The 13,232-nt window shown below is 41.8% G+C and overlaps 1 protein-coding gene across 10 annotated transcripts in view; it reads right to left on the reverse strand.

Moving 5' to 3' along the window:
* ZNF529 (zinc finger protein 529) overlaps positions 1 to 13,232 on the reverse strand; it is a 62,370-nt gene that overhangs the window by 16,774 nt on the left and 32,364 nt on the right. For 5 of the 10 annotated variants that reach the window (XM_054540243.2, XM_024238249.3, XM_054540242.2 and 2 more), the window contains one exon: positions 12,628 to 12,687. The exons of 3 other annotated variants lie outside the window; for them this stretch is intronic. In XM_054540243.2, the coding sequence (XP_054396218.2) occupies positions 12,628 to 12,641 (14 nt within the window). In that variant the 5' untranslated portion in view covers positions 12,642 to 12,687. Of the gene's footprint in view, positions 1 to 12,627; positions 12,688 to 12,789; positions 13,226 to 13,232 lie in introns of those variants that run through there. 2 more of the 10 variants (XM_054540241.2, XM_054540240.2) reach the window with 2 other exon arrangements.

The raw sequence follows: 13,232 nt of genomic DNA on the forward strand, positions 1-13,232 counted from the left end.
CAGATAAAAGTGTGTTTGTATGTGTGTGTATACATATATGTATGTGTCAATTATATATCAGTAAAACAGAGGGGGGTGGTTATCCTTATGCAGCAAACCTACACTTCAAAACTTAAGAACATTTCAAAACTTAAGATGAAAAGACATTTCCAGATAAAAACTGAATTTATTGCTAGCTGACTGACCTTAAAAAGTACTCAAGGAAGCTCTTTAGGCTGAAAACAGGTGATCCCAGGCAGTAATACAAATCCATATGAAAAAAGAGAAGTGGCCAGGTGCGTTGGCTCACACCTGTAATTCCAGCACTTTGAGAGGCTGCGGCGGGAGGATCACCTGACGTTGGGAGTTCGAGACCAGCCTGATCAACGTGGAGAAACCTGGTCTCTACTAAAAATAAAAAATTAGCTGGGTGTGGTGACACATGCCTGTAATCTCAGTTACTCGGGAGGCTGAGGCAGAAGAATCACATGAACCCGGGAGGCAGAGGTTGCAGTGAGCCGAGATCACGCCATTGCACTCCAGCCTGTGCAACAAGAGTGAAACCCTGTCTCAAAAAAAAAAAAAAAAAAAAAGAGAAGCAAGGCAATTTTATGTAATTATAAAAGACAGTATATATATGTATCTCTTCTCCTCTTAACTGATATACAAATTTTATGAAACGTGTATTTATGTATTATTGGGCCCATAACATACAGAAATGTAATATATTTGCCAATAATAACACAAAGAAGGCAGGGGAAAGCAAAGTTGTACTGGGCTAAGGAAATGAATCCAGATGGTAACTCGAATCTATCTGGACCAAATGAGGAGAACCCAAAGAGAGAAATCAGATTGATAAAATAAAAGTTATAAATGTATAAAGGTTCTCCTTTCTTCTCATTTTTTTTTAAACATAGATTTATATAAGGTAAAAATTACAACAACGGTTGGTTGAGTTCGAAACATCTGTAGATGTAATGTGAAGACCAATATTACTATAAGAGAAGATGAAAGGAAATAAGAGTTATATAGGAGTAAATTTCTCTATCTCACTTGAATTAAGCCAATATAAATCAGAAGCCGTTTCTGAAGTAAGATATTTGGCAGAATAAATCTCTAAGCAGCAAAGTGTTCAGGGTGCTGCTTGGCTTCTCTTAACTACTCAGAGTAAAATGTGAGAAGAAACAATACAAAGATGGGATTTATAACACGGAAGCAAAACATAGAGATTTGAAAATTCTCAGCCTGAGCATGTAAATAAAAAGGTATTTAGGAAAGTAAACCAAGGGTGTGACCAAGTAACCTTCTGATCAGAGTGTGGCTAGAAAGAAGCCAGGTGTTTTCATCATGACAAAAGGAGAATGAACCCAATGGCACTTCAGAGAGCTTCAAGGCTGCTCCTCCCATCACAGGTCCACAGTGCGAGGGCTTTGAAGGCAGGATGGTTTCAAGGGAAGGGCCTAGAACACTCATGGAACTTTGGGCTGCCCGGGGCTGCCTCAAGTCTCTGCTCTCCACATCCTGGCACAGTGCTCCTTGGCTGCCGCAGTTGTGGCTCCAGTGGGCTCAGGTGCAGTTTAGTCCCTGCTCTGGAGGGCAAAGTGGTGAACCTCAGCATCCGCATGGTGCTGATTTTGCAAGTGTGCAGAGTGCACAGGATGTGGAAGCATGGCATCCTTCAAAGAGATTTCTTTTTTTTTCTTTTTTGAGACAGAGTCTCACTGTATTGCCCAAGCTGGAGTGCAGTGGTGCGATCTTGGCTCACTGCAACCTCCGCCTCCCGGGCTCAAGCAATTCTCTTGCCTCAGCCTCCCAAATAGATGGGATTACAGGCATGCGATTCCTTGGAGAGCCTCAGGGCCTAGACAGAGACCTACTAGAGGCAGAGCCACTGCAGACAGTCCCCACTAGGGCATTGTCCAGTGGAGTCATAGAGGCTGTGCCACTCCCCAAACCCTAGACCTGTAGAGCCAGCAGCATGCAACATGGGCCTGGGAGAGCCAGTGGCACCTGACTCCAACCCATGAGAGCTGCAGTATGAACTGTGCACACCAAAGCCATGGTGGCAAGGTCCCTTCGGGCCTTTGGGGTCCAACCCCCATCCCAGTGTGTCTGGAATATGTGACAAGGAGTCAAAGATGATTATTCTCCAGGCTAAAGGTCTATTGTTGTTTGCCCTGTTCAGTTTTGGACCTACTTGAGACCAGTGACCCATACTTTCTTATTTATCTGTTTTGGAATAGAAATGTCTGTCCTGGCCCGGGTACAGTGGCTCATGCCTATAATCTCAGCACTCTGGGAGGCCGAGGCAGGCGGATCACCTGAGGTCGGGAGTTCAAGACCAGCCTGACCAACATGGAGAAACCCCGTTTCTACTAATAATACAAAAAAATTAGCCAGGAATGGTGGTGCATGCCTGTAATCCCAGCTACTTGGGAGGCTGAGGTAGGCCTCCCTCGCTTCAACCCGGGAGGCAGAGGTTGCGGTGAGCCAAGATCGCACCATTGCACTCCAGCCTGGGGAAAAAAAAAAAGAAATGTCTGTCTTATTCCATTATTATTCCATTGTAGCTTGGAAGCACATAACTAGTTTGGTTTCACAGGTACAGGACTAGAGAGCAATTTGCCTCAGGATGAATCACCACATGATTTAGATAATACCTAGATGAGACTCTGCCCTTTAAGTTGACTTTAAAGTTTATGCTGAAATGAGTTTTAATACTTTGGGGGCTAATGGAATGAAACGAATGTATTTTGTATGTGAGAAAGACATGAATATAGGGGGGGTCCAGGGGCAGAATGTAACATGTCCTCTCCAAAATTCAGTTGTTACCAATGTGATAGTATTAGAAGGTGAAGCCTGGCCAGGCGCAGTGGCTCATGCCTGTAATCCCAGCACTTTGGGAGGCCGAGGCGGGCGGATCACGAGGTCAGGAGATCGAGACCATCTTGGCTAACATGGTGAAACCCCGTCTCTACTAAAAAAATACAAAAAAATAGCCGGGCATGGTGGCAGGCGTCTGTAGTCCCAGCTACTCGGGAGGCTGAGGCAGGAGAATGGCATGAACCTGGGAGGCAGAGCTTGCAGTGAGCTGATATTGTGCCCTCCAGCCTGGGCGACAGAGCAACACTCTGTCTCCAAAAAAAAAAAAAAAAAAAAAAAAAAAAAAGAAGATGGAGCCTTTAAGAGGTGATGAGGGCTCCTCCCTTTGTGAATGGGATTACAGCCTTCATAAAAGAGGCTCAATGCAGACTTCCTTGTCCTCCCTTTTGCATGTGAGGACACACGTCCTTTCTGGAGGATGCAGCATCAAGGCACCCTTGGAAGAGGACAATTGAACCTGATGATGCCTTGATCTTGGACTTCATAACCTACAGAACTGTGATACATTTCTGTTCTTTATAAATCAGGTATTTTGTTATAGCAGCACAAACAGACTAAGAAAGTTGTCTATGGGTGCTGGGCGCGGTGGCTCACGCCTGTAATCCCAGCACTTTGGGAGGCTGAGGCGGGTGGATCATGAGGTCAGGAGTTCGAGACCAGTCTGGCCAACATAGTGAAACCCTGTCTCTACTAAAAATACACCAAAAATTAGCCGGGCATGGTGGTGTGCGCCTGTAATCCTAGCTACTCGGGAGGCTGAGGCAGGAAAATCACGTGAACCCAAGAGGCGGAGGTTGCAGTGAGCCGAGATCACACCACTGCACTCCAGCCTGGGCGACAGAATGAGACTGTGTCTCAAAAAAAAAAAAAAAAAAAAGAAAAGAAAATTGTCTATGGGTGACTCAGCTGCAAAGCTTCAAGGAGATTGAGAGTAAGACGATGGAAACAACAGTCAAGCCAAGAACCAAATCAGGAACACAATCCTGTTTACAATTGCCACTAAAAGAATAACATACCTAAGAATACAGCTAACCAGGGAGGTGAAAGATCTCTACAATGAGAACCACAAAACACTGCTCAAAGAAATCAGATGACACAAATGGAAAAACATGGTAGGAAGAATCAATATCATTAAAATGGCCATACTGCCCAAGGCAATTTATAGATTCAATGCTATTCCTATCAAACTACCAAGGACATTCTTCACAGAACTAGAAAAAGCTATTTTAAAATTCACATGGAACCAAAAAGGGCCTGAATAGCCAAAGTAATCCTAAGCAAAAAGAACAATGCTAGTTACATCATACTACCTGACTTCAAGCTATACTACAAGGCTACAGTAACCAAAACGCAATGGTGTTGGTACAGAAACAGACACACAGACCAATGGAATAGAATAGAGGACCTAGAAAGTCACACACCTGCAACCAACTGATCTTTGACAAAGTCAACAAAAATAAGCAATGAGGAAAGGACTCCCTATTCAATAAATGGTGCTGGGATGACTGGCATATGCAGAAGAATGAAACTGAACCTGTACTTTTCAACATATACAAAAATTAACTCAAGTTTGATGAAAGGCTTAAATGTAAGAACTAAAACTAAAAATCCAGAAGAAAACCTAGGAAATACCCTTGTAAACATCAGCCTTGGCAGATAATTTATGACTAATTCCTCAAAAGCAACTGAAACAAAACAAAAATTGACAAGTGAGACCTAACTAAAGAGCTTCTGCTCAGCAAAAGAAATTATCAACAGAGTAAACAACAACTTACAGAATGGGAGAAAATACTCACAAACTACACATTTAACAAAGGTCTAATATCCAGAATCTACAAGGAATTTAAACAATTCAACAAGAAGAAAACAATCCCACTAAAAGTGGGTAAAGGATATGAACAGACCCTTCTCAAAAGACATACAAGCAGCCAACAAACATACTTTTTAAAATGCCCCACACCACTAATCTTCAGAGAAATGCAAATCAAAACCACAATGAATTAGCCATCTCATATCAGTCAGAGCGATTATTGTTAAAAAGTCAAAAGTAACAGATGTTGGTGAGGCTGCAGAGAAAAGGGAATGCTTATACACTGTTGGTGGGAGTGTAAATTAGTTTAGCCACTGTGGGATGCAGTTTGGAGATTTCTCAAATAACTAAAAATAGAACAACCATTTGACTCAGCAATCCCATTACTGGGTACATACCCAAAAGAAAATAAATCATTTTACAAAAAAGACACATGCACTCATGTTCATCACAGCACTATTCACAATAGCAAATACACAGAATCAACCTAGGTGCCCCTCAACAGTGGCTTGGGTAAAGAAAATGTGGTATACATATGTCATGGAATATCATACATAAAAAAGAACAAAATCATGTCCTTTGAAGCAACATGGATGCAGCTTGAGGCCATTATTCTAAAAGCATTAATGCAGAAAAAGAAAATCAAATACTGCATGTTCTCACTGCTAAGTGGGAGCTAAACACTGGGTACAGATAGACATAAATATGGGAACAATACACACTGTGACTACTAGAGGCGGGAGGAAGGGAGAGAAACAAGAGTTGAAAAACTATTGGGTACTAGGTTCACTACCTGGAAGACAAGATCAATTGTACTCCAAATCTCAGCATCATGCAATATACTCATGTTAACAAACCTGCAAATGTACCCCCTGAATCGAAAATAAAAGTTGAAAAAAGAAACCAAAAACAAAATGAAGGAGAAACTAAAACATACCCAAGTAAACAAAAACTGAGGGACCTCATTCGAAGACATGCCATAATAGAAAAGCTAAGGGGAGCCCTGCAAGTTGGAATGAAAAGACAGTAGAAAGTAACTCAAAGCCATGTACAAAAATGAAGAACAGGCCAGGCACGGTGGCTCACGCCTGTAATCCCAGCACTTTGGGAGGCCAAGGCAGGCGGATCATGAGGTCAGGAGTTCGAGACCAGCCTGGCCAACATGGTGAAACCCCATCTCTACTAAAAATACAAAAATTAGCTGGGCATGGTGGCACATGCCTATAATCCCAGCTACTTGGGAGGCTGATGTAGGAGAATCGCTTGACCCCGGAGGTGGAGGTTGCAGTGAGCAGAGATCGTGCCACTGCACTCATGCCTGGGTGACAGAGTGAGACCCTGTCTAAAAAAAAAAAAAAAAAGAAAATAACGATAAAGGTAGCTAAAAAGGCAAAGCAAATACAAAACTCTATTGCATCTTGGGCTTGTGGGTCCTGTTTATTTCCCCAATATGATTTAAAAGACTAATGTGTAAAACAGTCATTATAAACCAATGTTAAAGGGCACACAATATATAAAAATGTAACCTGTGACAAAACAACATGAAGAGGCGCAGAACTATATAGGAATAGAGTTTTGGATATAGTATTAAAGCTAAGGAGTGTGCAGCACAGTTTTGACTCAACAGGTCTGGAATTTTGTTTGTCTAAGACAGGGTCTCACTCTTTTGCCCCAGCTGGAGTGCCGTAGTATCTGGAATGTTTAAACCCTGCCTATTCCAAAGAAAGTTGTAGCCCTTGACTAACACCTAGAAGATAAATTCTGGCCCCGGAATAGCCAGCTTTTATTAATTTTAATGTGGTCCTTTCACTAGTGGGAAAACAACAACAACAACACTTTTCTGAGTTGTGTGAGTCCATCCAGCAGTCAGTGAACCTGAAAGTGGTCTTGGAGTTCCCTGACCAAAGTCTATTAATTCAAACCAGTTATTTGTAAATGTAAAATATTCACTATAATCTTCAGAATACATGCTAAGAAAACAATCAGCTTATATAAAAGAAATGACAAGGGAATTAAAATGGTACAGTACAATAAGTCAATTAAAAACAAAAGAAGGCCAGGCGTAGTGGCTCATACCACTTATCCCAACACTTTTGGGAAGCTGAGGCAGGCAGATCGCTTGAGCCCAGGAGTTCAAGACCAGCTTGGCCAACATGGTGAAACCCTGACTCTACCAAAAATGCAAAAAATTAGCCAGGCATGGTGGTGCTCACCTGTGGTCCCAGCTGTTGGGGAGGTGGGGGGCGGGGGTGTATGGGAGCTGGGGCTGGGATGGGAGGATCACTTGAGCCCAGGCGGTTGAGGCTGCAGTGAGGTGCGACTGCACCACTGAACTCCAGCCTGGGTGATGGAGTGATACCTTGTCTCAAAAAAATTTAAAAAAAGGGCCAGGCCTGGTGGCTCATGCCTGTAATCCCAGCACTCTGGGAGGCCAAGACAGGTACATCACCTGAGGTCAGGAGTTTCAGACCAGTCCGGCCAATATGGTAAAATCCCATCTCTACTAAAAATACAAAAATTAGCCTGGTGTGGTGGCAGGCACCTGTAATCTCAGCTACTTGGGAGGCTGAGGCAGGAGAAGCGCTTGAAGGAGGCGGAGGTTGCAGTGAGCCGAGATTGCGCCACTGCACTCCAGCCTGGGCAACAGAGCGAGACTGTCTCCAAAAAAAAAAAAAAAAAAAAAAATTCATATGACATTGCAACAGATTCGGAATAGCCAAAACAAATCTGCTGGAAGACTGATATTTCCCAATTCAGAACTGACTATAAAACCACAATAATCAAGACTGTGGGGCACGGAATATGGATAGATATATTGATCAATGGAATAGAACTGAGTGAAAATTTAAACCAGTGTAGCTGGGGTCAGGTGATTTTTGACAAGGGTGCCAATCTAATGAAATAGAGGAAAGAACAGTCTTTTCAACAAATGGTGCCAGAAAAATTGAATATCCACATGCAAAAGAATGAAATTGCATCACTCCTTAAAAACACATAAAAAAAAATAACTGAAAACAGATCAATGACCCAAATATAAGAACTAAAACTATAAAACTCAGAAGGAAATGTAGGGGTAAGTCATCATGAACTTATATTTGGCAACGGATTCTTTTTTTTTTTTTTTTGAGATGGAGTCTCACTCTGTCACCCAGAGTGGGGTGCAGTGGCGCCATCTCGGCTCACTGCAACCTCCACCTCCCAGGTTCAAGTGATTCTCCTGCCTCAGCCTCCTCTCGAGTAGCTGGGATTACAGGTGCCCACCACCATGCCTGGCTAATTTTTGTATTTTTAGTAGGAGATGGGGTTTCACCATGCTGGCCAGGCTGGTTTCAAACTCTTGACCTCAAGTGATCCACCCATCTCTGCCTCCCAAAGTGCTGGGATTACAGTCTGAGCCACTGCATCTGGCCTATATTTGGCAATGGATTCTTAAATGATGACACCAAAAGCATAAGCAGCAAAAGAAAATTTTGATAAATTAGGATGTATCAAAACTAAAAGCTTTTGTGCATCAAAAAATCATTATAGAAGAAACTGATAGGACAGCCTGCACGATGTGAGAAAATATTTGCAAATCATATATCTCATGAGCATTTAACATCCAGAATACATAAAAACTCCTACAACTCAGCCCAACAAAAAGACAAACAGCCCAAGTTAAAAACTGGCAAAAGACTTCAGTAGACATTTCTTCATAAAAGATGAACAAATGGCCAACAAGTACATCGAAAGATGCTCAAAATCATTAGACAATAGGAAAATAATAACAGAACCATGAGAATAACATCAGCAAGATGGCAGTTGAGGAAGCTTCAATTCCCTATTCTCTATTGAAACACTTGAAAAACAACTAGAGACTAGCTAAAATATCTTTGTAAGGGTCTGGAAATCACTCAAAGACTATAACTATCAAGCAAATGCCCAGTCAAGAGAAAGCCACATTCAAAATGGTAGTGAATTTGTTGATTATGTTACTTGTGCCCTTACTCCATCTCTAGTGCAGCCTGGAAGAAGCAGCCCAGTTCCCATTTCCCTCCTTCAGGCCAGAAGGAACAAAGCAGAGCTTATTTGGAACATGCTAATCTGTCTGTGGGCTCCTTGAGGTACTAAGGTACTGGGTTCTGTTTTGTCTGATTTTCTTTCTTTTTTTTTTTTAGACAGAGTCTCGCTTTGTCATCCAGGCTGGAGTGTAGTGGCATGATCTCGGCTCACTGCAACCTCTGCCTCCCAGGTGCAAGCAATTCTCCTGCCTCAGCCTCCTGTGTGGCTGGGATTATAGGTGCATGCCACCACGCCTGGCAAATTTTTGTATTTTTAATAAAGACAGGGTTTCACTAGGTTGGCCAGGCTGGTCTCGAACTCCTAACCTCAAGTGATCTGCCTGCCTCGGCCTCCCAAAGTGCTGGGATTACAGGTGTGAGCCACTCTGACTTTTGAGTTTCAACATGTAAAAAGCTGCACAGCTCAGATCTCAGGCAGGTAAAGGCCACAAAGGACAGTGGTGGGCACTGTGGTGCATCAAAGCTAAAACACTATTAAAACTAGAAATAAGTGCAGCAGCACTGCAGGATATAAGATCAATATGCAAAACTCAATGATATTTTAATTGCCTGGACACCTGTGGATACTTGAAGCAAATGATTACAGGTGCGAAAATATAACATCTAGGGCCTAAGAAGCAAGGGTGAGACCCTATGGAAATTAAGGCATTTGAAAGCAGCTATGCATATTGGGGAAACTGGTAAAAGCACATACACAGGTATAGGCACAGGCACGCTACAGACCCAGGAAAAATGTAAGACCTTAGACTTTCACCCTGAGATGATCCCAAGGCCCTAATTAGTGAAGATCTTCTCCAACAGTCTGCAAAAATTGGAGAAGTAGCTGTTTCTTCAAATGCCCAGTTTTCAACAAAAGACTGCAAGGCATACAAAGACACAGGAAAACAGGGTCCAATCAAAGGAGCAAAATAAATTACATTTGAAGGAACAAAAGCATTGGAGTAACTAGAAAAAGGCTTTGTAAAAACTGTCTTAAATATGCTCATAGAGCTAAAGGAAAACAGAGAAAGAACTAGAAAGGAAATCAGGAAAATGACATATAAATAAGTGAGATACCAACAAAGAGAAATAATTACTTTTTAAAAAACTGGCTGGGTGTGGTGGCTCATGCCTGTAATCCCAGCACTTAGGGAGGCTGAGGCGGGCAAATAACATGAGGCCAGGAGTTCCAGACTAGCCTGGCCAACATGGTAAAACCCTGTCTGACCTGTAGTCCCAGCTACTCAGGAGGCTGAGGCATGACAATTGCTTGAGCCTGGGAGGCACAGAGGTTGCAGTGAGCCGAGATCACACAACTGCACTCCAGCCTGGGTGACAGGGCAAGACTCTTGTTGCAAAAAAAAGAAAAAGAAAAAAACGAAGAATTGGCTCAGAGTGCTCAAACCCTGCACATTCCAAACAAGAAATTGTCCTTGACCAGCTCCTGGGAGATAATCTCTGAGCAGTTAAGAGTATCCTGCCTGATTAACAGAGTCTATGTATATCTGAGGTCTTAGCCATGCCAGATAGCTTTTGTTAACAATGTGGTTTATGGTAAATACCTGTATCCATCTGACTTCTGGGTAGGCTTGACTAAGTAGGTAAGGTCAGTGCACAGAACCTTCATGCCCACATGACTGATCGTCAATAAAAACCCTGGACATGGGCCAGCGCAGTAGCTCACACCTGTAATTCCAACACTTTGGGAGGCAGAGGCAGGTGGATCACTTGAGCCCAGGAGTTCAAGACCAGCTTGGGCAACATGGCAAAATCCCATCTATACAAATAATACAAAAATTAGCCAGGTGTTGTGGTGTGTGCCTGTAGTCCCAGCTACTTGGGAGACTGAGGTGGAAGGATCCCTTGAGGCTGGGAAGTAGAGGCCGCATTGAGCCGTGACCCCACCACTGCATTTCAGCCTGGGTGAGAGAGCAAGACCCTATCTCAAAAAAAAAAACAACCCCACAAGAAAACAAAGCAAAACAAAAAACCCTGGAAACCATGGCTTAGGAGAGCTTCCCTGGTTGGCCACGCTTCACGTTTGTATTTACACATTGTTGCTGGGAGAATTAGGTGCTGCCTGTGCAACTGCACTGGAAGCTTGCACCTGGTTTCTCCCGGTATTTGCCCTATGCAACTTTTCCCTTTGCTGATTTTAATGTGTACCTTTTCATTGTAATGAAGAATAACCATGAGCATAACAGCTTTTCTGAGTTCTGTGAGTCCTTCTAGCAAATCATTGAACCTAAGACAATCAAATTGCCTTAATAGAACATTTGCAAATCTGGCTTTTAAAAAATTCATTTCAAGTGCCCATCAAAATTAACTTTGTATTTTCATTGCTCTTGATTTACAGAAAATGTATGGGGAATACTAAGAATCTTCACAAACCAGCTTTTTTCTTCCCTTGCGGATAAGGACTTAAAGTGCCAGGCCTTTATTTATTTCTCTAGGTTTATGTCCATATTAATGTATCCAGGCCTCACAAAGACCCTAAAGCACTTATATAATTATTGTCTACATTCTACAACAAGAAACTGTAAAGCGGAAAAATGAGTAACTATTAACCCCTTTGAAATGTAGTATGAACATATAACTGAATTTTAAATTTTTTTCACTTTTCCTAAGCTAATTAACACAGGATTACCTTTTATTTTAATTAACTTAAATTTAAATACAAAAGCAATATAAATGTTTTTCTATTAAATGCAACTTTATTGTTTTGGTAGGACTATAATTCACCTTAAACACTGAAAATTTAGCATCCAAACTGAGACATGCAATAACAATAAAACATATACCAGATTTTGAAAACTTGGTATAAAGATATGAGTGTAAAGTATTTCAGTGTATTCATATCATTACATGTTGAAATAATATTTTGGATATATTGGTTTAAATAAAATACATTACCAAAATTAACTTCAGCTGTTTCTTTTTCTTTTTAAAATGTGTTTAAAGCCGGGCGCAGTGGCTCACGCCTGTAATCCCAGCACTTTGGGAGGATGAGGTAGGTGGATCACCTGAGGTCAGGAGTTCGAGACCAGCCCAGCCAACATGATGAAACCCCGTCTCTACTAAAAATTCAAAAATTAGCTGGGCATGGTGGCAAGCGCCTGTAATCCCAGCTACTTGGGAGGCTGAGGCAGGAGACTCACTTGAACCTGGGAGGCAGAGGTTGCAGGGAACTGAGATTGCACCATTGCACTCCAGCCTGGGCAATAAGAGTGAAACTCTGTCTCAAAAAACAACAACAACAACAACAACAAAGTGTCTAATGGAAATTTTTAAATTACCTAAGTGGCTTTATATTATATTTGCATTAGACTATGCTGCTTTAGACTCAAACACCACTGTATCAGGCTGCCTCTCACAATCTACACCAATATGTGGTCTGAATTAGTCACACTGCCAAATCTCAAACCAGATTTGGTTGTCACCACTTAAATCCCCTCATGAATGTTCTGGAAAAACTCCCTGCCCTTGTTGACATAGCCTTCTCTGCATACAACTCCTATCATATTCCCACTCCTAAATGTCTCCAAAGCCAACTTTGATTAATACCTACCATCTCCTATCTTGCTTTGTTTGCAAATCAAGTCTGTAAATAAGATCAAAGGTATCTAGTGTGCTGTTCTACTTAATCACTCATCTCCTCCTTAACAAATTACATTCTAAAGAAAAGTTTCAACTTCTCCTCCAGGAGTTGTATTTCTATACCATAAAAACCCTTTGGAAAAAAAGAAGCACATGGGAGAATTGAATGATTTACCTAATGGGTATGTGAATATTCAATGAAAAGGAAATGGGCATTCGGAAAGGCAATGGAGGAAAGTGGACCCATCTCTACGGTCCTGTTGTTAATTGGGAAGGGAAAGCCAAGGGACCAGGTAAATGAACAAAAAAAAAACTAACCTTGAGTTAGCCATTAGTACCAATGCTGTCTTCCACTTCAGGGGGCCTTCACTTGCAGAACTACATAACCAAGAGGGAGAAAGGACTCATGACATCCTGGACTGGTTAAATAAGAACACATTGTTCACCACCAGAAAAGCCCATCACACACAACAAACACACCCAGATCGAAGAGGGAAACTAGAATACTGTCGACTCCTCCCCACATCCGAGAAAAAGTACGACCAATGCCTAGCAGTTTCTAGGGAACACAGCTCAGGAAATACTGTAGTTCTTCAATGTATAAATGGCCTCCAAATTCATGCAAGGGGAGTTATCCCAGGAATGAATACTACACCTATGCCTTCCCCTTCACGTGTTCCCAGGAAACTTCATTTATCTATCTTATCTATCTACCTATCTATCTATCTATTATTTATCTATCATTTATCTATCTTCTATATATCATCTATCTAATCTATCTATATGCGTGTGTGTGTATGTATAAGACCTCACGAAGAGATTACATCACAGACATCACAGAGTCAGGAAAATGACGCTTTACCCAAAACAAACTCCTACAGGCTCATGGAAAAAAACAAACAAACAAACAAAAACACTTCTAC

Source organism: Pongo abelii, chromosome 20 (assembly GCF_028885655.2).
Source record: "Pongo abelii isolate AG06213 chromosome 20, NHGRI_mPonAbe1-v2.0_pri, whole genome shotgun sequence".
NCBI lineage: Eukaryota > Metazoa > Chordata > Mammalia > Primates > Hominidae > Pongo > Pongo abelii.